This window comes from Schistocerca serialis, chromosome 3, assembly GCF_023864345.2.
Source record: "Schistocerca serialis cubense isolate TAMUIC-IGC-003099 chromosome 3, iqSchSeri2.2, whole genome shotgun sequence".
Lineage (NCBI taxonomy): Eukaryota > Metazoa > Arthropoda > Insecta > Orthoptera > Acrididae > Schistocerca > Schistocerca serialis.
This window is the reverse complement of record NC_064640.1, coordinates 811,334,481-811,349,948: the sequence shown is the minus strand read 5'-3', so window position 1 is coordinate 811,349,948 and position 15,468 is coordinate 811,334,481. Positions and strand designations below refer to the sequence as shown.

The window sequence follows — 15,468 nt, the reverse complement described above, 5'->3', positions numbered from 1 at the left end:
AGAGAAACTTAAACCATCCCCCCATTCCAGATCATGAACTCTGTCCCGACTTTTACCCATCCTACCACCTATAGGTCCATCCGACCCAATCCACCTCATCAGGGCTACTTCTCCTTCCCACATTTCTTAACCCCCTATATTTCCCTTCTGCCTTTCTTTCCTCACCTCCCACCCCTTTTCCCAACAACTATTAGAGTCACCAGTTCCCCCTCTACTCTACCCCTCTTCTATCTCAACAGCCACTCCTGCTCCGTCGCTGCAATGAACCAATCCTCCATCCTTATATCACCACATTCCAACCCTCTTCACCAGCCAACCTTTTCCGCTCCAATAACTGACCTATTCCGTGGCAGATCTTTCCAGTTTCTAGTGACAGGAAAGTCCTTCTTTCACATATCAGTGTTTCGGCAACATGTTTTAAATGTCTTAACTGTGCGCTTATCGTATTTTACCTTCTATTATTATTGTTTTCAAGTATCACTGCAAAAAGTCATCCATTGTATATCTCAAAAACTTCCATTTTAAAAAGTTTTAAATTTAGTGTATATATCTTATATCTCCTTTATTTATTTCTTATCACCTACTTTTTCTATTTTAACTGTCCATTGGCTGAAGAGTGGGTTGCCTGTACCGCTGACAGCTCATCCTGCCCCCCCCCCCCCCTCCAAGCTCTTCTTGGACGCTGGGAGACGAAATAACACTAAAGAAAAAAGAGGCGAAAAATGGCAGCAGTTTGATGAAGTATGGCGCCTCTTGCAGCCATTGTCAAAAGCCATACACAGGGCTGAAGCCGTTAATACCGTACTTTCGGACCTACATGACGTCCCTGATAGCATTCCTGGGGAAGTAGATGCTGTACTTCTAGAACGTAATACACCCTATAAAGCAGACAAATGTTCGATCAAAGATGTTGTGACCCTGAGGCACACGTATGCATGTAAAATGTGAGATATTGCAGGGCACTCTCACTTCTGATTGGTATTATGCCACTTCATGTTCTTAGGAAATATGATCTTTATTGCAAAAAAAAATGGTTCAAATGGCTCTGAGCACTATGGGACGTAACATCTATGGTCATCAGTCCCCTTGAACTACTTAAACCTAACTAACCTAAGGACAGCATACAACACCCAGCCATCACGAGGCAGAGAAAATCCCTGACCCCGCCGGGAATCGAACCCGGGAACCCGGGCGTGGGAAGCGAGAACGCTACCACACGACCACGAGATGCGGGCGATCTTTATTGCAGTTTGACTTCTAACATCATGATGAAATGGTGAGCAGTAGTTCATGCTCTTGCTTGTGTGCTCTAAGGAGGTAATAACGGTAAGCCTTACCTGCATTCAAAGGTATAGGGTGCCAGTTTAAACGACTGCAGTAAAAGCACGGCGCCGGTGGGCCAAGGAGAGCGCGTTTTTTTCTGCAGAATCTCGGTGAAAACATTTCTGGATGTGGTGTCATCGCCAGACACCACACTTGCTAGGTGGTAGCCTTTAAATCGGCCGCGGTCCGGTAGTATACGTCGGACCCGCGTGTCGCCACTATCAGTGATTGCAGACCGAGCGCCGCCACACGGCCGGTCTAGAGAGACTTCCTAACACTCGCCCCAGTGGTACAACCGATTTTGCTAGCGATGGTTCACTGACAAAATACGCTCTCATTTGCCGAGACGATAGTTTAGCATAGCCTTCAGCTACATCATTTGCTACGACCTAGCAAGGCGCCATTATCAGTTACTATTGATAATGATTCATGTACCGTCAAGACCGACGTTCTTCATTAACGGATTAAAGTTAAGTATTCCACCAGCTACGTCCGTTTTTCTAAATTCTAATTTCCTTGTCATGTTCCAGACCTCACGCCAGCCTGCGTGAGCTAAAACGCGTGCCTTTCGGCCTCCTCTAGTAACACGGTGTTGGCACTCCTGAAAACCAAAACACTGGACGGCCGAGATCCGCTGTGTCATTGTGGAAACACGTTAGTTGGCGCCGGTAGGCAGAAAGCCACGTCCAGGTAAACTGACATTTGCGTTTTTCCCTACGTTTGTGTTTTTTCCCACATTTGCGTTTTTCCCATACTTGCGTTTTTCACATATTTGCGTTTTTCCCATATTTGCGTTTGTCCCATATTTGCGTTTGTCCCATATTTCGTGAAATCTTGATGCTACAGACTATGTCCTACCAACCGATTCTTTCCTCTTGTCAAGTTGTGCCACAAATTTCTCTTCTCCCATATTTGCGTTTTAACCATATTTCCATTTTCCCATATTTCTGTTAATCGCACATTTCCTTTGCGTTTTTCGCACATTTCCTTTGCGTTTTTCGCACATTCGCTTTGCGTTTTTCGCACATTCGCTTTGCGTTTTTCGCACATTCCCTTTGCGTTTTTCGCACATTCCCTTTGCATTATTCGCACATTCCCTTTGCGTTATTCGCACATTCCCTTTGCGTTTTTCGCACATTTCCTTTGCGTTTTTCGCACATTTCCTTTGCGTTTTTTGCACATTTCCTTCGCATTTTGCGCACATTTCCTTTGCGTTTTTTGCACATTTCCTTCGCATTTTGCGCACATTTCCTTTGCGTTTTTCGCACATTTCCTTTGCATTTTTCCCCACATTTTTGTTTTTCCCCACATTTTCGTTTTCCCCACATTTTCGTTTTTCCCCACATTTTCGTTTTCCCCCACAGTTTCGTTTTCCCCCCATTTTCGTTTTCCCCCATTTTTTCGTTTTTCCCCACATTTTCGTTTTTCCCCACATTTTCGTTTTTCCCAGCGTTTTCGTTTTTCCCCGCGTTTTCGTTTTTCCCCGCGTTTTCGTTTTTCACCGCGTTTTCGTTTTTCCCCGCGTTTTCGTTTTTCCCCGCGTTTTCGTTTTTCCCCGCATTTTCGTTTTTCCCCGCATTTTCGTTTTTCCCCACATATTCGTTTTTCCCCGCATATTCGTTTTTCCCCGCATATTCCTTTTTCCCTGCATTTACGTTTTTCCCACATTTTGCGAACCCTTGATGCTTCAGATTGTCCTACCAACCGTCACTTTCCTGTTGACAAGTTGTGCAACAAGTTCCTCTTCTCCCTTATTTCCTTTTTTCCCATATATGCGTAATTCCCATACTTACATTTTTATCATATTTCCTTTTTTCCCCATAATTGAGCTTTTGCCATATTTGCCTTTTTGTCATGTTTGCCTTTTTGCCATATTTGCCTTTTTGTCATACTTGCCTTTTTGCCATACTTGCCTTTTTGCCATACTTGCCTTTTTGCCATACTTGCCTTTTTGCCATACTTGACTTTTTGCCATACTTGCCTTTTTGCCACACTTGCCTTTTTGCCATACTTGCCTTTTTGCAATACTTGCCTTTTTGCAATACTTGCCTTTTTGCAATACTTGCCTTTTTGCAATACTTGCCTTTTTGCAATACTTGCCTTTTTGCCACATTTGCCTTTTTGCCACATTTGACTTTTTGCCACATTTGCCTTTTTGCCACATTTGCCTTTTTGCCACATTTGCCTTTTTGCCACATTTGCCTCTTTGCCACATTTGCCTCTTTGCCACATTTGCCTCTTTGCCACATTTGCCTCTTTGCCACATTTGCCTCTTTGCCACATTTGCCTCTTTGCCACATTTCCCTCTTTACCACATTTGCCTTTTTGCCACATTTGCCTTTTTCCCACATTTGCCTTTTTGCCACATTCGCCTCTTTGCCACATTCGCCTCTTTGGCACATTCGCCTCTTTGCCACATTCGCCTCTTTGCCACATTCGCCTCTTTGCCACATTCGCCTCTTTGCCACATTCGCCTCTTTGCCACATTCGCCTCTTTGCCACATTCGCCTCTTTGGCACATTCGCCTCTTTGCCACATTCGCCTCTTTGCCACATTCGCCTCTTTGCCACATTTGCCTCCTTGCCACATTCGCCTCTTTCCCCACATTCGCCTCTTTCCCCACATTCGCCTCTTTCCCCACATTCGCCTCTTTCCCCACATTCGCCTCTTTCCCAACATTCGCCTCTTTCCCCACATTCGCCTCTTTCCCCACATTCGCCTCTTTCCCCACATTCGCCTCTTTCCCCACATTCGCCTCTTTCCCCACATTCGCCTCTTTCCCCACATTCGCCTCTTTCCCCACATTCGCCTCTTTCCCCACAATGGCCTCTTTCCCCACAATGGCCTCTTTCCCCACAATGGCCTCTTTCCCCACAATGGCCTCTTTCCCCACAATGGCCTCTTTCCCCACAATGGCCTCTTTCCCCACTATGGCCTCTTTCCCCACTATGGCTTCTTTCCCCACAATGGCCTCTTTCCCCACAATGGCCTCTTTCCCCACAATGGCCTCCTTCCCCACAATGGCCTCCTTCCCCACAATGGCCTCCTTCCCCACAATGGCCTCCTTCCCCACAATGGCCTCCTTCCCCACAATGGCCTCCTTCCCCACAATGGCCTCCTTCCCCACAATGGCCTCTTTCCCCACAATGGCCTCTTTCCCCACATTCGCCTCTTTCCCCACATTCGCCTCTTCCCCACATACGCCTCTTTCCCCACAATGGCCTCTTTCCCCACAATGGCCTCTTTCCCCACAATGGCCTCTTTCCCCACAATGGCCTCTTTCCCCACAATGGCCTCTTTCCCCACAATGGCCTCTTTCCCCACAATGGCCTCTTTCCCCACTATGGCCTCTTTCCCCACTATGGCCTCTTTCCCCACTATGGCCTCTTTCCCCACAATGGCCTCTTTCCCCACAATGGCCTCTTTCCCCACAATGGCCTCTTTCCCCACAATGGCCTCTTTCCCCACAATGGCCTCTTTCCCCACAATGGCCTCTTTCCCCACAACGGCCTCTTTCCCCACAATGGCCTCCTTCCCCACAATGGCCTCTTTCCCCACAATGGCCTCTTTCCCCACAATGGCCTCTTTCCCCACAATGGCCTCTTTCCCCACTATGGCCTCTTTCCCCACTATGGCCTCTTTCCCCACTATGGCCTCTTTCCCCACTATGGCCTCTTTCCCCACAATGGCCTCTTTCCCCACAATGGCCTCTTTCCCCACAATGGCCTCTTTCCCCACAATGGCCTCTTTCCCCACAATGGCCTCTTTCCCCACAACGGCCTCTTTCCCCACAATGGCCTCCTTCCCCACAATGGCCTCCTTCCCCACAATGGCCTCCTTCCCCATAATGGCCTCTTTCCCCACAATGGCCTCTTTCCCCACATATGCCTCTATCCCCACATTCGCCTCTATCCCCACATTCGCCTCTATCCCCACATTCGCCACTTTCCCCACATTCGCCTCTTTCCCCACATTCGCCTCTTTCCCCACATTCGCCTCTTTCCCCACATTCGCCTCTTTCCCCACATTCGCCTCTATCCCCACATTCGCCTCTTTCCCCACATTCGCCTCTTTCCCCACATTCGCCTCTTTCCCCACATTCGCCTCTTTCCCCACATTCGCCTCTTTCCCGTCATTCGCCTCTTTCCCGTCATTCGCCTCTTTCCCCACATTCGCCTCTTTCCCCACATTCGCCTCTTTCCCCACATTCGCCTCTTTCCCCACATTCGCCTCTTTCCCCACATTCGCCTCTTTCCCCACATTCGCCTCTTTCCCCACATTCGCCTTTTTCCCCACATTCGCCTCTTTCCCCACATTTTCCTCACACATGCGTTTTTCCCACATTTTGCGAACCCTTGATGATGCTTAAGACAGTCCTACCAACCGATTCTTGCCTGTTGTCAAGTTGTGCCACAACTTTCTCTTGTCCCATATTTGCGTTTTTCCGATTTTTGCGTTTTTATTATAATTGCATTCTTCCCATATTTGTGTTTTAACCACATTTCCGTTTTTCACATATTTGCTTTTTTCCATATTTGCGTTTTTATTATATTTGCGTTTTTCCCATATTTGTGTTTTAACCACACTTCCGTTTTTCACATACTTGCGTTATTCACATATTTGCATTTTTTTCATATTTGCGTTTTTCCCATATTTGCGTTTCTCCCATATTTGCGTTTCTCCCATATTTGTGTTTCTCCCATATTTGCGTTTCTCCCATATTTGCGTTTCTCCCATATTTGCGTTTCTCCCATATTTGCGTTTCTCCCATATTTGCGATTCTCCCATATTTGCGTTTCTCCCATATTTGCGTTTCTCCCATATTTGCGTTTCTCCCATATTCGCGTTTATCCCATATTCGCGTTTCTCCCATATTCGCGTTTCTCCCATATTCGCGTTTCACCCATATTCGCGTTTCTCCCATATTCCCGTTTCTCCCATATTCGCGTTTCTCCCAAATTCGCGGTTCTCCCACATTCGCGGTTCTCCCACATTCGCGGCTCTCCCACATCCACGGTTCTCCCACATCCGCGGTTCTCCCACATCCGCGGTTCTCCCACATCCGCGGTTCTCCCACATTCGCCTTTTTCCCCACATTCGCATTTTCCCCACATTCGCCTTTTCTCCACATTCGCTTTTTTCCCACATTCGCCTTTTTCCCACATTCGCCTTTTTCCCACATTCGCCTTTTTCCCACATTTGCCATTTTTCCACATCCGCATTTTTCCCACATTCGCCTTTTTCCCACATTCGCCTTTTTCCCCACATTGGCCTTTTCCCCACAATGGCCTTTTCCCCACATTTGCCTTTTCCCCACATTTGCCTTTTTCGAACAGTTGCCTTTTTCGCACAGTTGCCTTTTTTGCACAGTTGCCCTTTTCGCACAGTTGCCTTTTTCGCACAATTGCCTTTTTCGCACAATTGCCTTTCTCGCACAATTGCTCTTTTCGCACAATTGCTCTTTCCGCACAATTGCTGTTTCCGCACAATTGCCTTTTCCTCACAATTGCCTTTTCCTCACAATTGCCTTTTCCTCACAATTGCCTTTTCCTCACAATTGCCTTTTCCTCACAATTGCCTTTTTTGCACAATTGCCTTTTTCGCACAATTGCCTTTTTCGCACAATTGCCTTTTTCGCACAATTGCCTTTTTCGCACAATTGCCTTTTTCGCACAATTGCCTTTTTCGCACAATTAGCTTTTTCGCACAATTAGCTTTTTCGCACAGTTGGCTTTTTCGCACATTTGGCTTTTTCCCATATTTGCGTTTTTCCCCATATTTGCGTTTTTCCCATTGTTTTTCCCATATTTGCGTCTTTCCCATATTTGCGTCTTTCCCATATTTGCGTCTTTCCCACATTTGCGTATTTCCCACATTTGGTCTTTCCCACACTTGCGTCTTTCCCACATATGCGTCTGTCCCACATTTGCGTCTGTCTCACATTTGCGTCTGTCCCACATTTGCGTCTGTCCCATATTTGCGTCTGTCCCACATTTGTGTCTGTCCGACATTTGCGTCTGTCCGACATTTGCGTCTGTCCGACATTTGCGTCTGTCCGACATTTGCGTCTGTCCGACATTTGCGTCTGTCCGACATTTGCGTCTGTCCCACATTTGCGTCTGTCCCACATTTGCGTCTGTCCCACATTTGCGTCTGTCCCACATTTGCGTCCCTCCCACATTTGCGTCCCTCTCACATTTTCGTCTCTCCCACATTTTCGTCTCTCCCACATTTTCGTCTCTCCCACATTTGCGTCTCTCCCACATTTGCGTCTCTCCCACATTTGCATCTCTCCCACATTTGCGTCTCTCCCACATTTGCGTCTCTCCCACATTTGCGACCCTCCCACATTTGCGTCCCTCCCACATTTGCGTCTCACCCACATTTTGTGAACCCTTGATGCAGACTGTCCTACCAACCGATTCCTTCCTGTTGTCAAGTTGAGCCACAAGTTTTCTTGTCCCGTATTTGCGTTTTCCCATATTTGCGTTTTTCCCATATTTGCGTTTTTCCCATATTTGCGTTTTTCCCATATTTGCGTTTTTCCCATATTTGCGTTTTTCCCATATTTGCGTTTTTCCTATATTTGCGTTTTTATCATAATTGCGTTTTAACTACATTTCCGATTTTCCCATATTTGCGTTTTTCCCATATTTCCGTTTTTCCCATATTTGCGTTTTTCCCATATTTGCGTTTTTCCCATATTTGCGTTTTTCCCATATTTGCGTTTTTCCCATATTTGCGTTATCCCATATTTGCGTTTCCCCATATTTGCGTTTTCCCCATTTTTGCGTTTTCCCCATTTTTGCGTTTTCCCCATATTTGCGTTTTCCCCATATTTGCGTTTTTCCCATATTTGCGTTTTTCCCACATTTGCGTTTTTATCATATTTGGGTTTTTCCCATATTTGTGTTTTAACTACATTTCCGTTTTTCACATATTTGCGTTTTTCCCCTATCTGCGTTTTTCCCATATTTGCTTTTTTCACATATTTGATTTTTTCCAATATTTGCGTTTTCTCATATTTGCGTTTCTATCATATTTGCGTTTATCCAATATTTGTGTTTTAACTATATTTCCGTTTTTCCCATATTTGCGTTTTCCCACATTTGCGTCTTTCCCACATTTGCGTCTTTCCCACATTTGCGTCTTTCCCACATTTGCGTCTTTCCCACATTTGCGTCTTTCCCACATTTGCGTCTTTCCCACATTTGCGTCGTTCCCACATTTGCGTCGTTCCCACATTTGCGTCATTCCCACATTTGCGTCATTCCCACATTTGCGTCATTCCCACATTTGCGTCTTTCCCACATTTGCGTCTTTCCCACATTTTGCGAACCCTTGATGCAGACTGTCCCACCAATTGAGTCTGTCCCGCATTTGCGTCTTTCCCGCACCTGCGTCTTTCCCGCACTTAAGTCTTTCCCGCACTTGCGTCTTTCCCGCACTTGCGTCCTTCCCGCACTTGCGTCCTTCCCGCACTTGCGTCCTTCCCGCACTTGCGTCTCTCCCGCACTTGCGTCTTTCCCGCATTTGCGTCTTTCCCGCATTTGCGTCTTTCCCGCATTTGCGTCTTTCCCGCATTTGCGTTTTTCCCGCATTTGCGTCCTTCCCGTATTTGCGTCTTTCCCGCATTTGCGTTTCTCCCGCATTCGCGTTTCTCCCGCATTCGCGTTTCTCCCACATTCGCGTTTCTCCCACATTCGCGTTTCTCCCACATTCCCGTCTCTCCCACATTCGCGTCTCTCCCACATTCGCGTCTCTCCCATATTCGCGTCTCTCCCATATTTGCGTCTCTCCCATATTTGCGTCTCACCCATATTTGCGTCTCTCCCATATTTGCGTCTCTCCCATAATTGCGTCTCTCCCATAATTGCGTCTCTCCCACAATTGCGTCTCTACCACAATTGCGTCTCTCCCACAATTGCGTCTCTCCCACAATTGCGTCTCTCCCACAATTGCGTCTCTCCCACAATTGCGTCTCTCCCACAATTGCATCTCTCCCACAATTGCGTCTCTCCCACAATTGCGTCTCTCCCACAATTGTGTCTCTCCCACAATTGCGTCTCTCCCACAATTGCGTCTCTCCCACAATTGCGTCTCTCCCACAATTGCGTCTCTCCTTTAATTGCGTCTCTCCCATATTTGCGTCTCTCCCATAATTGCATCTCTCCAATATTTGCGTCTCTCCCATAATTGCGTCTCTCTAATAATTGGGTCTCTCCCATAATTGCGTCTCTCCCATAATTGCGTCTCTCCTATAATTGCGTCTCTCCCATAATTACGTCTCTCCCATAATTGCGTCTCTCCCACATTTGCGTCTCTCCCACATTTGCGTCTCTCCCACATTTGCGTCTCTCCCACATTTGCGTCTCTCCCACATTTGCGTCTCTCCCACATTTGCGTCTCTCCCACATTAGCGTCTCTCCCACATTTGCGTCTCTCCCACATTTGTGTCTTTCCCACATTTGCGTCGCTCCCACATTTGCGTCTCTCCCACATTTGCGACTCTCCCACATTTGCGACTCTCCCACATTTGCGTCTCTCCCACATTTGCGTCTCTCCCTCATCTGCGTCTCTCCCAAATTTGCGTCTTTCCCAAATTTGCGTCTTTCCCAAATTTGCGTCTTTCCCAAATTTGCGTCTTTCCCACATTTGCGTCTTTCCCACATTTGCGTCTTTCCCACATTTGCGTCTTTCCCATATTTGTGATTTTCCCACATTTTGCGAACCCTTGATGCAGACTGTCCTACCAACCGATTCTTGCCTGCTGTCACGTTGAGCCACAAGTTTTCTTGTCGCATATTTGCGTTTTCCCATATTTGCGTTTTCCCATATTTGCGTTTTCTCATATTTGCGTTTTATTATATTTGCGTTTTCCCATATTTGCGTATTCCCATCTTTGCGTTTCCCATATTTGCGTTTTCCCATATTTGCGTTTTCCCATATTTGCGTTTTCCCAAATTTGCGTTTTCCCAAATTTGCGTTTTCCCACATTTGCGTTTTCCCACATTTGCGTTTTTCCACATTTGCGTTTTCCCACATTTGCGTTTTCCCACATTTGCGTTTTCCCACATTTGCGTTTTGCCACATTTGCGTTTTCCCACATTTGCGTTTTCCTACATTTGCGTTTTCCCATATTTTCGTTTTCCCATATTTGCGTTTTCCCATATTTGCCTTTTCCCATATTTGCCTTTTCCCATATTTGCGTTTTCCCATCTTTGCGTTTTCCCATATTTGCGTCTTCCCATATTTGCGTTTTCCCCATATTTGCGTTTTCCCCATATTTGCGTTTTCCCCATATTTGCGTTTTCCCCATATTTGCGTTTTCCCCATATTTGCGTTTTCCCCATATTTGCGTTTTCCCCATATTTGCGTTTTCCCCATATTTGCGTTTTCCCCATATTTGCGTTTTCCCCATATTTGCGTTTTCCCCATATTTGCGTTTTCCCCATATTTGCGTGTTCCCCATATTTGCTTTTTTCCCAATTTTGTTTTTTTCCTATATTTGCTTTTTTCCCATATCTGCGTTTTCCCATATTTGCGTTTCTATCATATTTGCGTTTTTCCCATATTAGCGTTTTTCCCACATTTGTGTCTTTCCCACATTTGCGTGTTTCCCACATTTACGTCTTTCCCACATTTACGTCTTTCCCACATTTACGTCTTTCCTACATTTGCGTCTTTCCCACATTTGCGTCTTTCCCACTATTGCGTCATTCCCACATTTGCGACTTTCCCACATTTGCGTGTTTCCCACATTTGCGTCTTTCCCACAGTTGCGTTTTTCCCACATTTGCGTCTTTCCCACATTTGTGTCTTGCCCACATTTGCGTCTTGACCACATTTGTGTCTTGACCACATTTGTGTCTTGTCCACATTTGCATCTTTCCCACATTTGCATCTTTCCCACATTTGTGTCTTTCGCACATTTTGCGAACCCTTAATGCAGACTGTCCTACCAACAGATTCATGCCTGTTGTCTAATTGAGCCACAAGTTTTCTTGTCCCATATTTGCGGTTTCCTGTATTTGCGTTTCCCCATATTTGCGTTTCCCCATATTTGCGTTTCCCCATATTTGCGTTTCCCCATATTTGCGTTTCCCCATATTTGCGTTTCCCCATATTTGCGTTTCCCCATATTTGCGTTTCCCCATATTTGCGTTTCCCCATATTTGCGTTTCCCCATATTTGCGTTTCCCCATATTTGCGTTTCCCCATATTTGCGTTTCCCCATATTTGCGTTTCCCCATATTTGCGTTTCCCCATATTTGCGTTTTCCCCATATTTGCGTTTTCCCCACATTTGCGTTTTCCCCACATTTGCGTTTTCCCCATAACTGCGTTTTCCCCATACCTGCATTTTCCCCATAACTGCGTTTTCCCCATAACTGCGTTTTCCCCATAACTGCGTTTTCCCCATAACTGCGTTTTCCCCATATTGCGTTTTCCCCATAATTGCGTTTTCCCATAATTGCGTTTTCCCAATAATTGCGTTTTCCCCATAATTGCGTGTTCCCCATAATTGCGTTTTCCCCATAATTGCGTTTTCCCCATATTTACGTTTTTCCATAATAGCGTTTTTCCCCTTATTTACGTTTTTCCCACATTTGCGTTTTTCCCACATTTACGTTTTCCCCACATTTGCGTTTTTCCCATATTTTCGATTTCTTCATATTTGCGTTTTCCCCATATTTGCGTTTTCCCCATATTTACGTTTTCCCATAATTGCGTTTTTCCCATATTTACGTTTTTCCCACATTTGCGTTTTTCCCACATTTACGTTTTCCCCACATTTGCGTTTTTCCCACATTTGCAATTTTCCTATATTTGCGTTTTTCCCATATTTGCGTTTTTATTTTCGTCTTTCCCACATTTGCATCTTTCCCACATTTGCATCTTTCCCAAATTTGCGTGTCTCCCACATTTGCGTCTTTCCCACATTTGCGTCTTTCCCACATTAGCATCTTTCCCATATTTGCGTCTTTCCCACATTTTGCGAACCCTTGATGCAGACTGTCCTACCAACCGATTCTTGCCTGTTGTCAAGTTGAGCCACAAGTTTTCTTGTCCCATATTTGCGTTTTCCCATATTTGCGTATTTCCCATATTTGCGTTTTTCCCATAATTTCGTTTTCCCATATTTTTGTTTTTGGCATATTTGCGTTTTTCCCACATTTGCGTTTTTATCATATTTGCGTTTTTCCCATATCTGAATTTTAACTAAATTTCCGTTTTTCCTAAATTAGCGTTTTTCCCATATTTGCGTTTTTCCCATATTTGCGTTTTTCCCATATTTGCATTTTCCCATATTTGCGTTTTTCCCATATTTGCGTTTTTCCCATATTTGCGTTTTTCCCACAATTGAATTTTTCCCACATTTGCGTCTTTCCCACATTTGCGTCTTTCCCACATTTGCGTCTTTCCCACATTTGCGTCTTTCCCGCATTTGCGTCTTTCCCCCATTTGCGTCTTTCCCGCATTTGCGTCTTTCCTGCATTTGCGTTTCTCCCGCATTTGCGTTTCTCCCACATTTGCGTTTCTCCCACATTTGCGTTTCTCCCACATTTGCGTTTCTTCCACATTCGCGTTTCTCCCACATTCGCGATTCTCCCATATTCGCGTTTCTCGCTTATTCGCGTTTCTCCCATATTCCCATTTCTCCCATATTCGTGTTTCTCCCATATTTGCGACTCTCCCATAATTGCGTCTGTCCCATAATTGCGTCTGTCCCATAATTGCGTCTGTCCCATAATTGCGTCTGTCCCATAATTGCGTCTCTCCCATATTTGCGTCTCTCCCATATTTGCGTCTCTCCCATATTTGCGTCTCTCCCATATTTGCGTCTCTCCCATATTTGCGTCTCTCCCATATTTGCGTCTCTCCCATGTTTGCGTCTCTCCCATATTTGCGTCTCTCTCATATTTGCATCTCTCCCACATTTGCGTCTCTCCCACATTTGCGTCTCTCCCACATTTGCGTCTCTCCCACATTTGCGGCTGTCGCACATTTACGTCTCTCCCACAGTTGCGTCTCTCCCACAGTTGCGTCTCTCCCACAGTTGTGTCTCTCCCACAGTTGCGTCTCTCCCACAGTTGCGTCTCTCCCACAGTTGCGTCTCTCCCACAGTTGCGTCTCTCCCACCTATGCGCCTCTCCCACATTTGCGTCTTTCCCACATGTGCGTCATTCCCACATTTGCATCTTTCCCACATTTGCGTCTTTCCCATATTTGTGACTTTCCTACATTTAGCGAACCCTTGATGCAGACTGTCCTACCAACCGAATCTTGCCTGTTGTCAAATTGAGCCACAAGTTTTCTTGTGCCATATTTGCGTTTTCCCATATTTGCGTTTTCCCATATTTGCGTTTTCCCATATTTGCGTTTTTCACATATTTGCGTTTTTATCATACTTGCGTTTCTCCCATATTTGTGTTTTAACTACATCTCCGGTTTTCACATATTTGCGGTTTTCCCACATTTGCGTTTATCCCACATTTGCGTATTTCCCAAATTTGCGTTTTTCCCACATTTGCGTTTATATCATACTTACGTTACTCCCATATTTGTGTTTTAACTACATTTCCGTTTTTCACACATTTGCGTTTTTCCCATATTTGAGTTTTCCCATATTTGCGTTTTCCCATATTTGCGTTTTTCCCATATTTGCGTTTTTCACACGTTTGAATTTTTCCCATATTTTCGGTTTTCCCATATTTGCGTTTCTATTTGCGTCTTTCCCACATTTGCGTCTTTCCTACATTTGCGTCTTTCCCACATTTGCGTCTATCCCACATTTGCGACTTTCCCACATTTGCGTCTTTCCCACATTTGCGTCTTTCCCACATTAGCGTCTTTCCCACATTATCGTCTTTCCCACATTTGCGTCTTTCCCACATTTGCGTCTTTCCCACATTTGCGTCTTTCCCACATTTCCGACTTTCCCACATTTTGCGAACCCTTGATGCAGACTGTCCTACCAACCGATTCTTGCCTGTTGTCAAGTTGAGCCACAAGTTTTCTTGTCCCATATTTACGTTTTCCCATATCTGCGTTTTCCCATATTTGCGTTTTCCCATATTTGCTTTTTTCCCAAATTTGCGTTTTTCCCACGTTTGCGTATCTATCACATTTGTGTGTTTCCAATATTTGTGTTTTAACTGTATTTCCGTTTTTCCCACATTTGCGTCTTTCCCACATTTGCGTCTTTCCCACATTTGCGTCTTTCCGACATTTGCGTCTCTCCCACATTTGCATCTCTCCCACATTTGCGTCTCTCCCACATTTGTGTCTCTCCCACATTTGCGTATCTCCCATATTTGCGTCTCTCCCATATTTGCGTCTCTCCCATATTTGCGTCTCTCCCATAATTGCGTCTCTTCCATAATTGCGTCTCTCCCATAATTGCGTCTCTCCCATAATTGCGTCTCTCCCATAATTGCGTCTCTCCGATAATTGCGTCTCTCCGATAATTGCGTCTCTCCGATAATTGCATCTCTCCCCTAATTGCGTCTCTCCCCTAATTGCGTCTCTCCCCTAATTGCGTCTCTCCCCTAATTGCGTCTCTCCCCTAATTGCGTCTCTCCCCTAATTGCGTCTCTCCCCTAATTGCATCTCTCCCCTAATTGCGTCTCTCCCACATTTGCGTCTCTCCCACATTTGCGTCTCTCCCACATTTACGTCTCTCCCACATTTACGTCTCTACCACATTTGCGTCTCTCCCACATTTGCGTGTCTCCCACATTTGCGTCTCTCCCACATTTGCGTCTCTCCCACATTTGCGTCTCTCCCACATTTGCGTCTCTCCCACATTTGCGTCTCTCCCACATTTGCGTCTCTCCCACATTTGCGTCTCGCCCACATTTGCGTCTCGCCCACATTTGCGTCTCGCCCACATTTGCGTCTCGCCCACATTTGCGTCTCGCCCACATTTGCGTCTCGCCCACATTTGCGTCTCGCCCACATTTGCGTCTCGCCCACATTTTCGTCTCGCCCACATTTTCGTCTTGCCCACATTTGCATCTTTCCCACATTTGCATCTTTCCCAAATTTGCGTCTCTCCCACATTTGCATCTTTCCCACATTTTCGTTTTTCCCACATTAGCATCTTTCCCATATTTGCGTCTTTCCCACATTTTGCGAACCC

The 15,468-nt window shown here is 45.6% G+C and overlaps 1 protein-coding gene across 1 annotated transcript; it reads right to left on the bottom strand.

Annotated features, from left to right (window-relative positions):
- Window positions 1-3,631: 3,631 nt before the first annotated feature.
- Window positions 3,632-11,711, bottom strand: LOC126471240 (fibril-forming collagen alpha chain-like). Its single transcript, XM_050099360.1, has 5 exons — window positions 11,680-11,711; window positions 5,482-5,627; window positions 4,526-5,429; window positions 4,205-4,278; window positions 3,632-4,152 (listed from the first exon to the last, which is right to left on the bottom strand). Exons 1-5 carry the CDS (start codon window positions 11,709-11,711, stop codon window positions 3,632-3,634), a joined length of 1,677 nt encoding a protein of 558 aa, XP_049955317.1.
- Between the last annotated feature and the right edge of the window lie 3,757 nt (window positions 11,712-15,468).

Bases quoted from the DNA above. Each gene is read 5' to 3' on its own strand.
- LOC126471240 (XM_050099360.1), bottom strand. From the start codon at position 11,711: ATGGGGAAAACGCAGTTATGGGGAAAATGCAG. The intron at 5,430-5,481 runs GCGAATGACGGG...ATGTGGGGAAAG, and splicing joins AGGCGAATGTGGGGAAAGAG to AGGCGAATGTGGGGAAAGAG. The intron at 4,279-4,525 runs GTATGTGGGGAA...TTGTGGGGAAAG, and splicing joins GCCATTGTGGGGAAAGAGGC to AAGCCATAGTGGGGAAAGAG.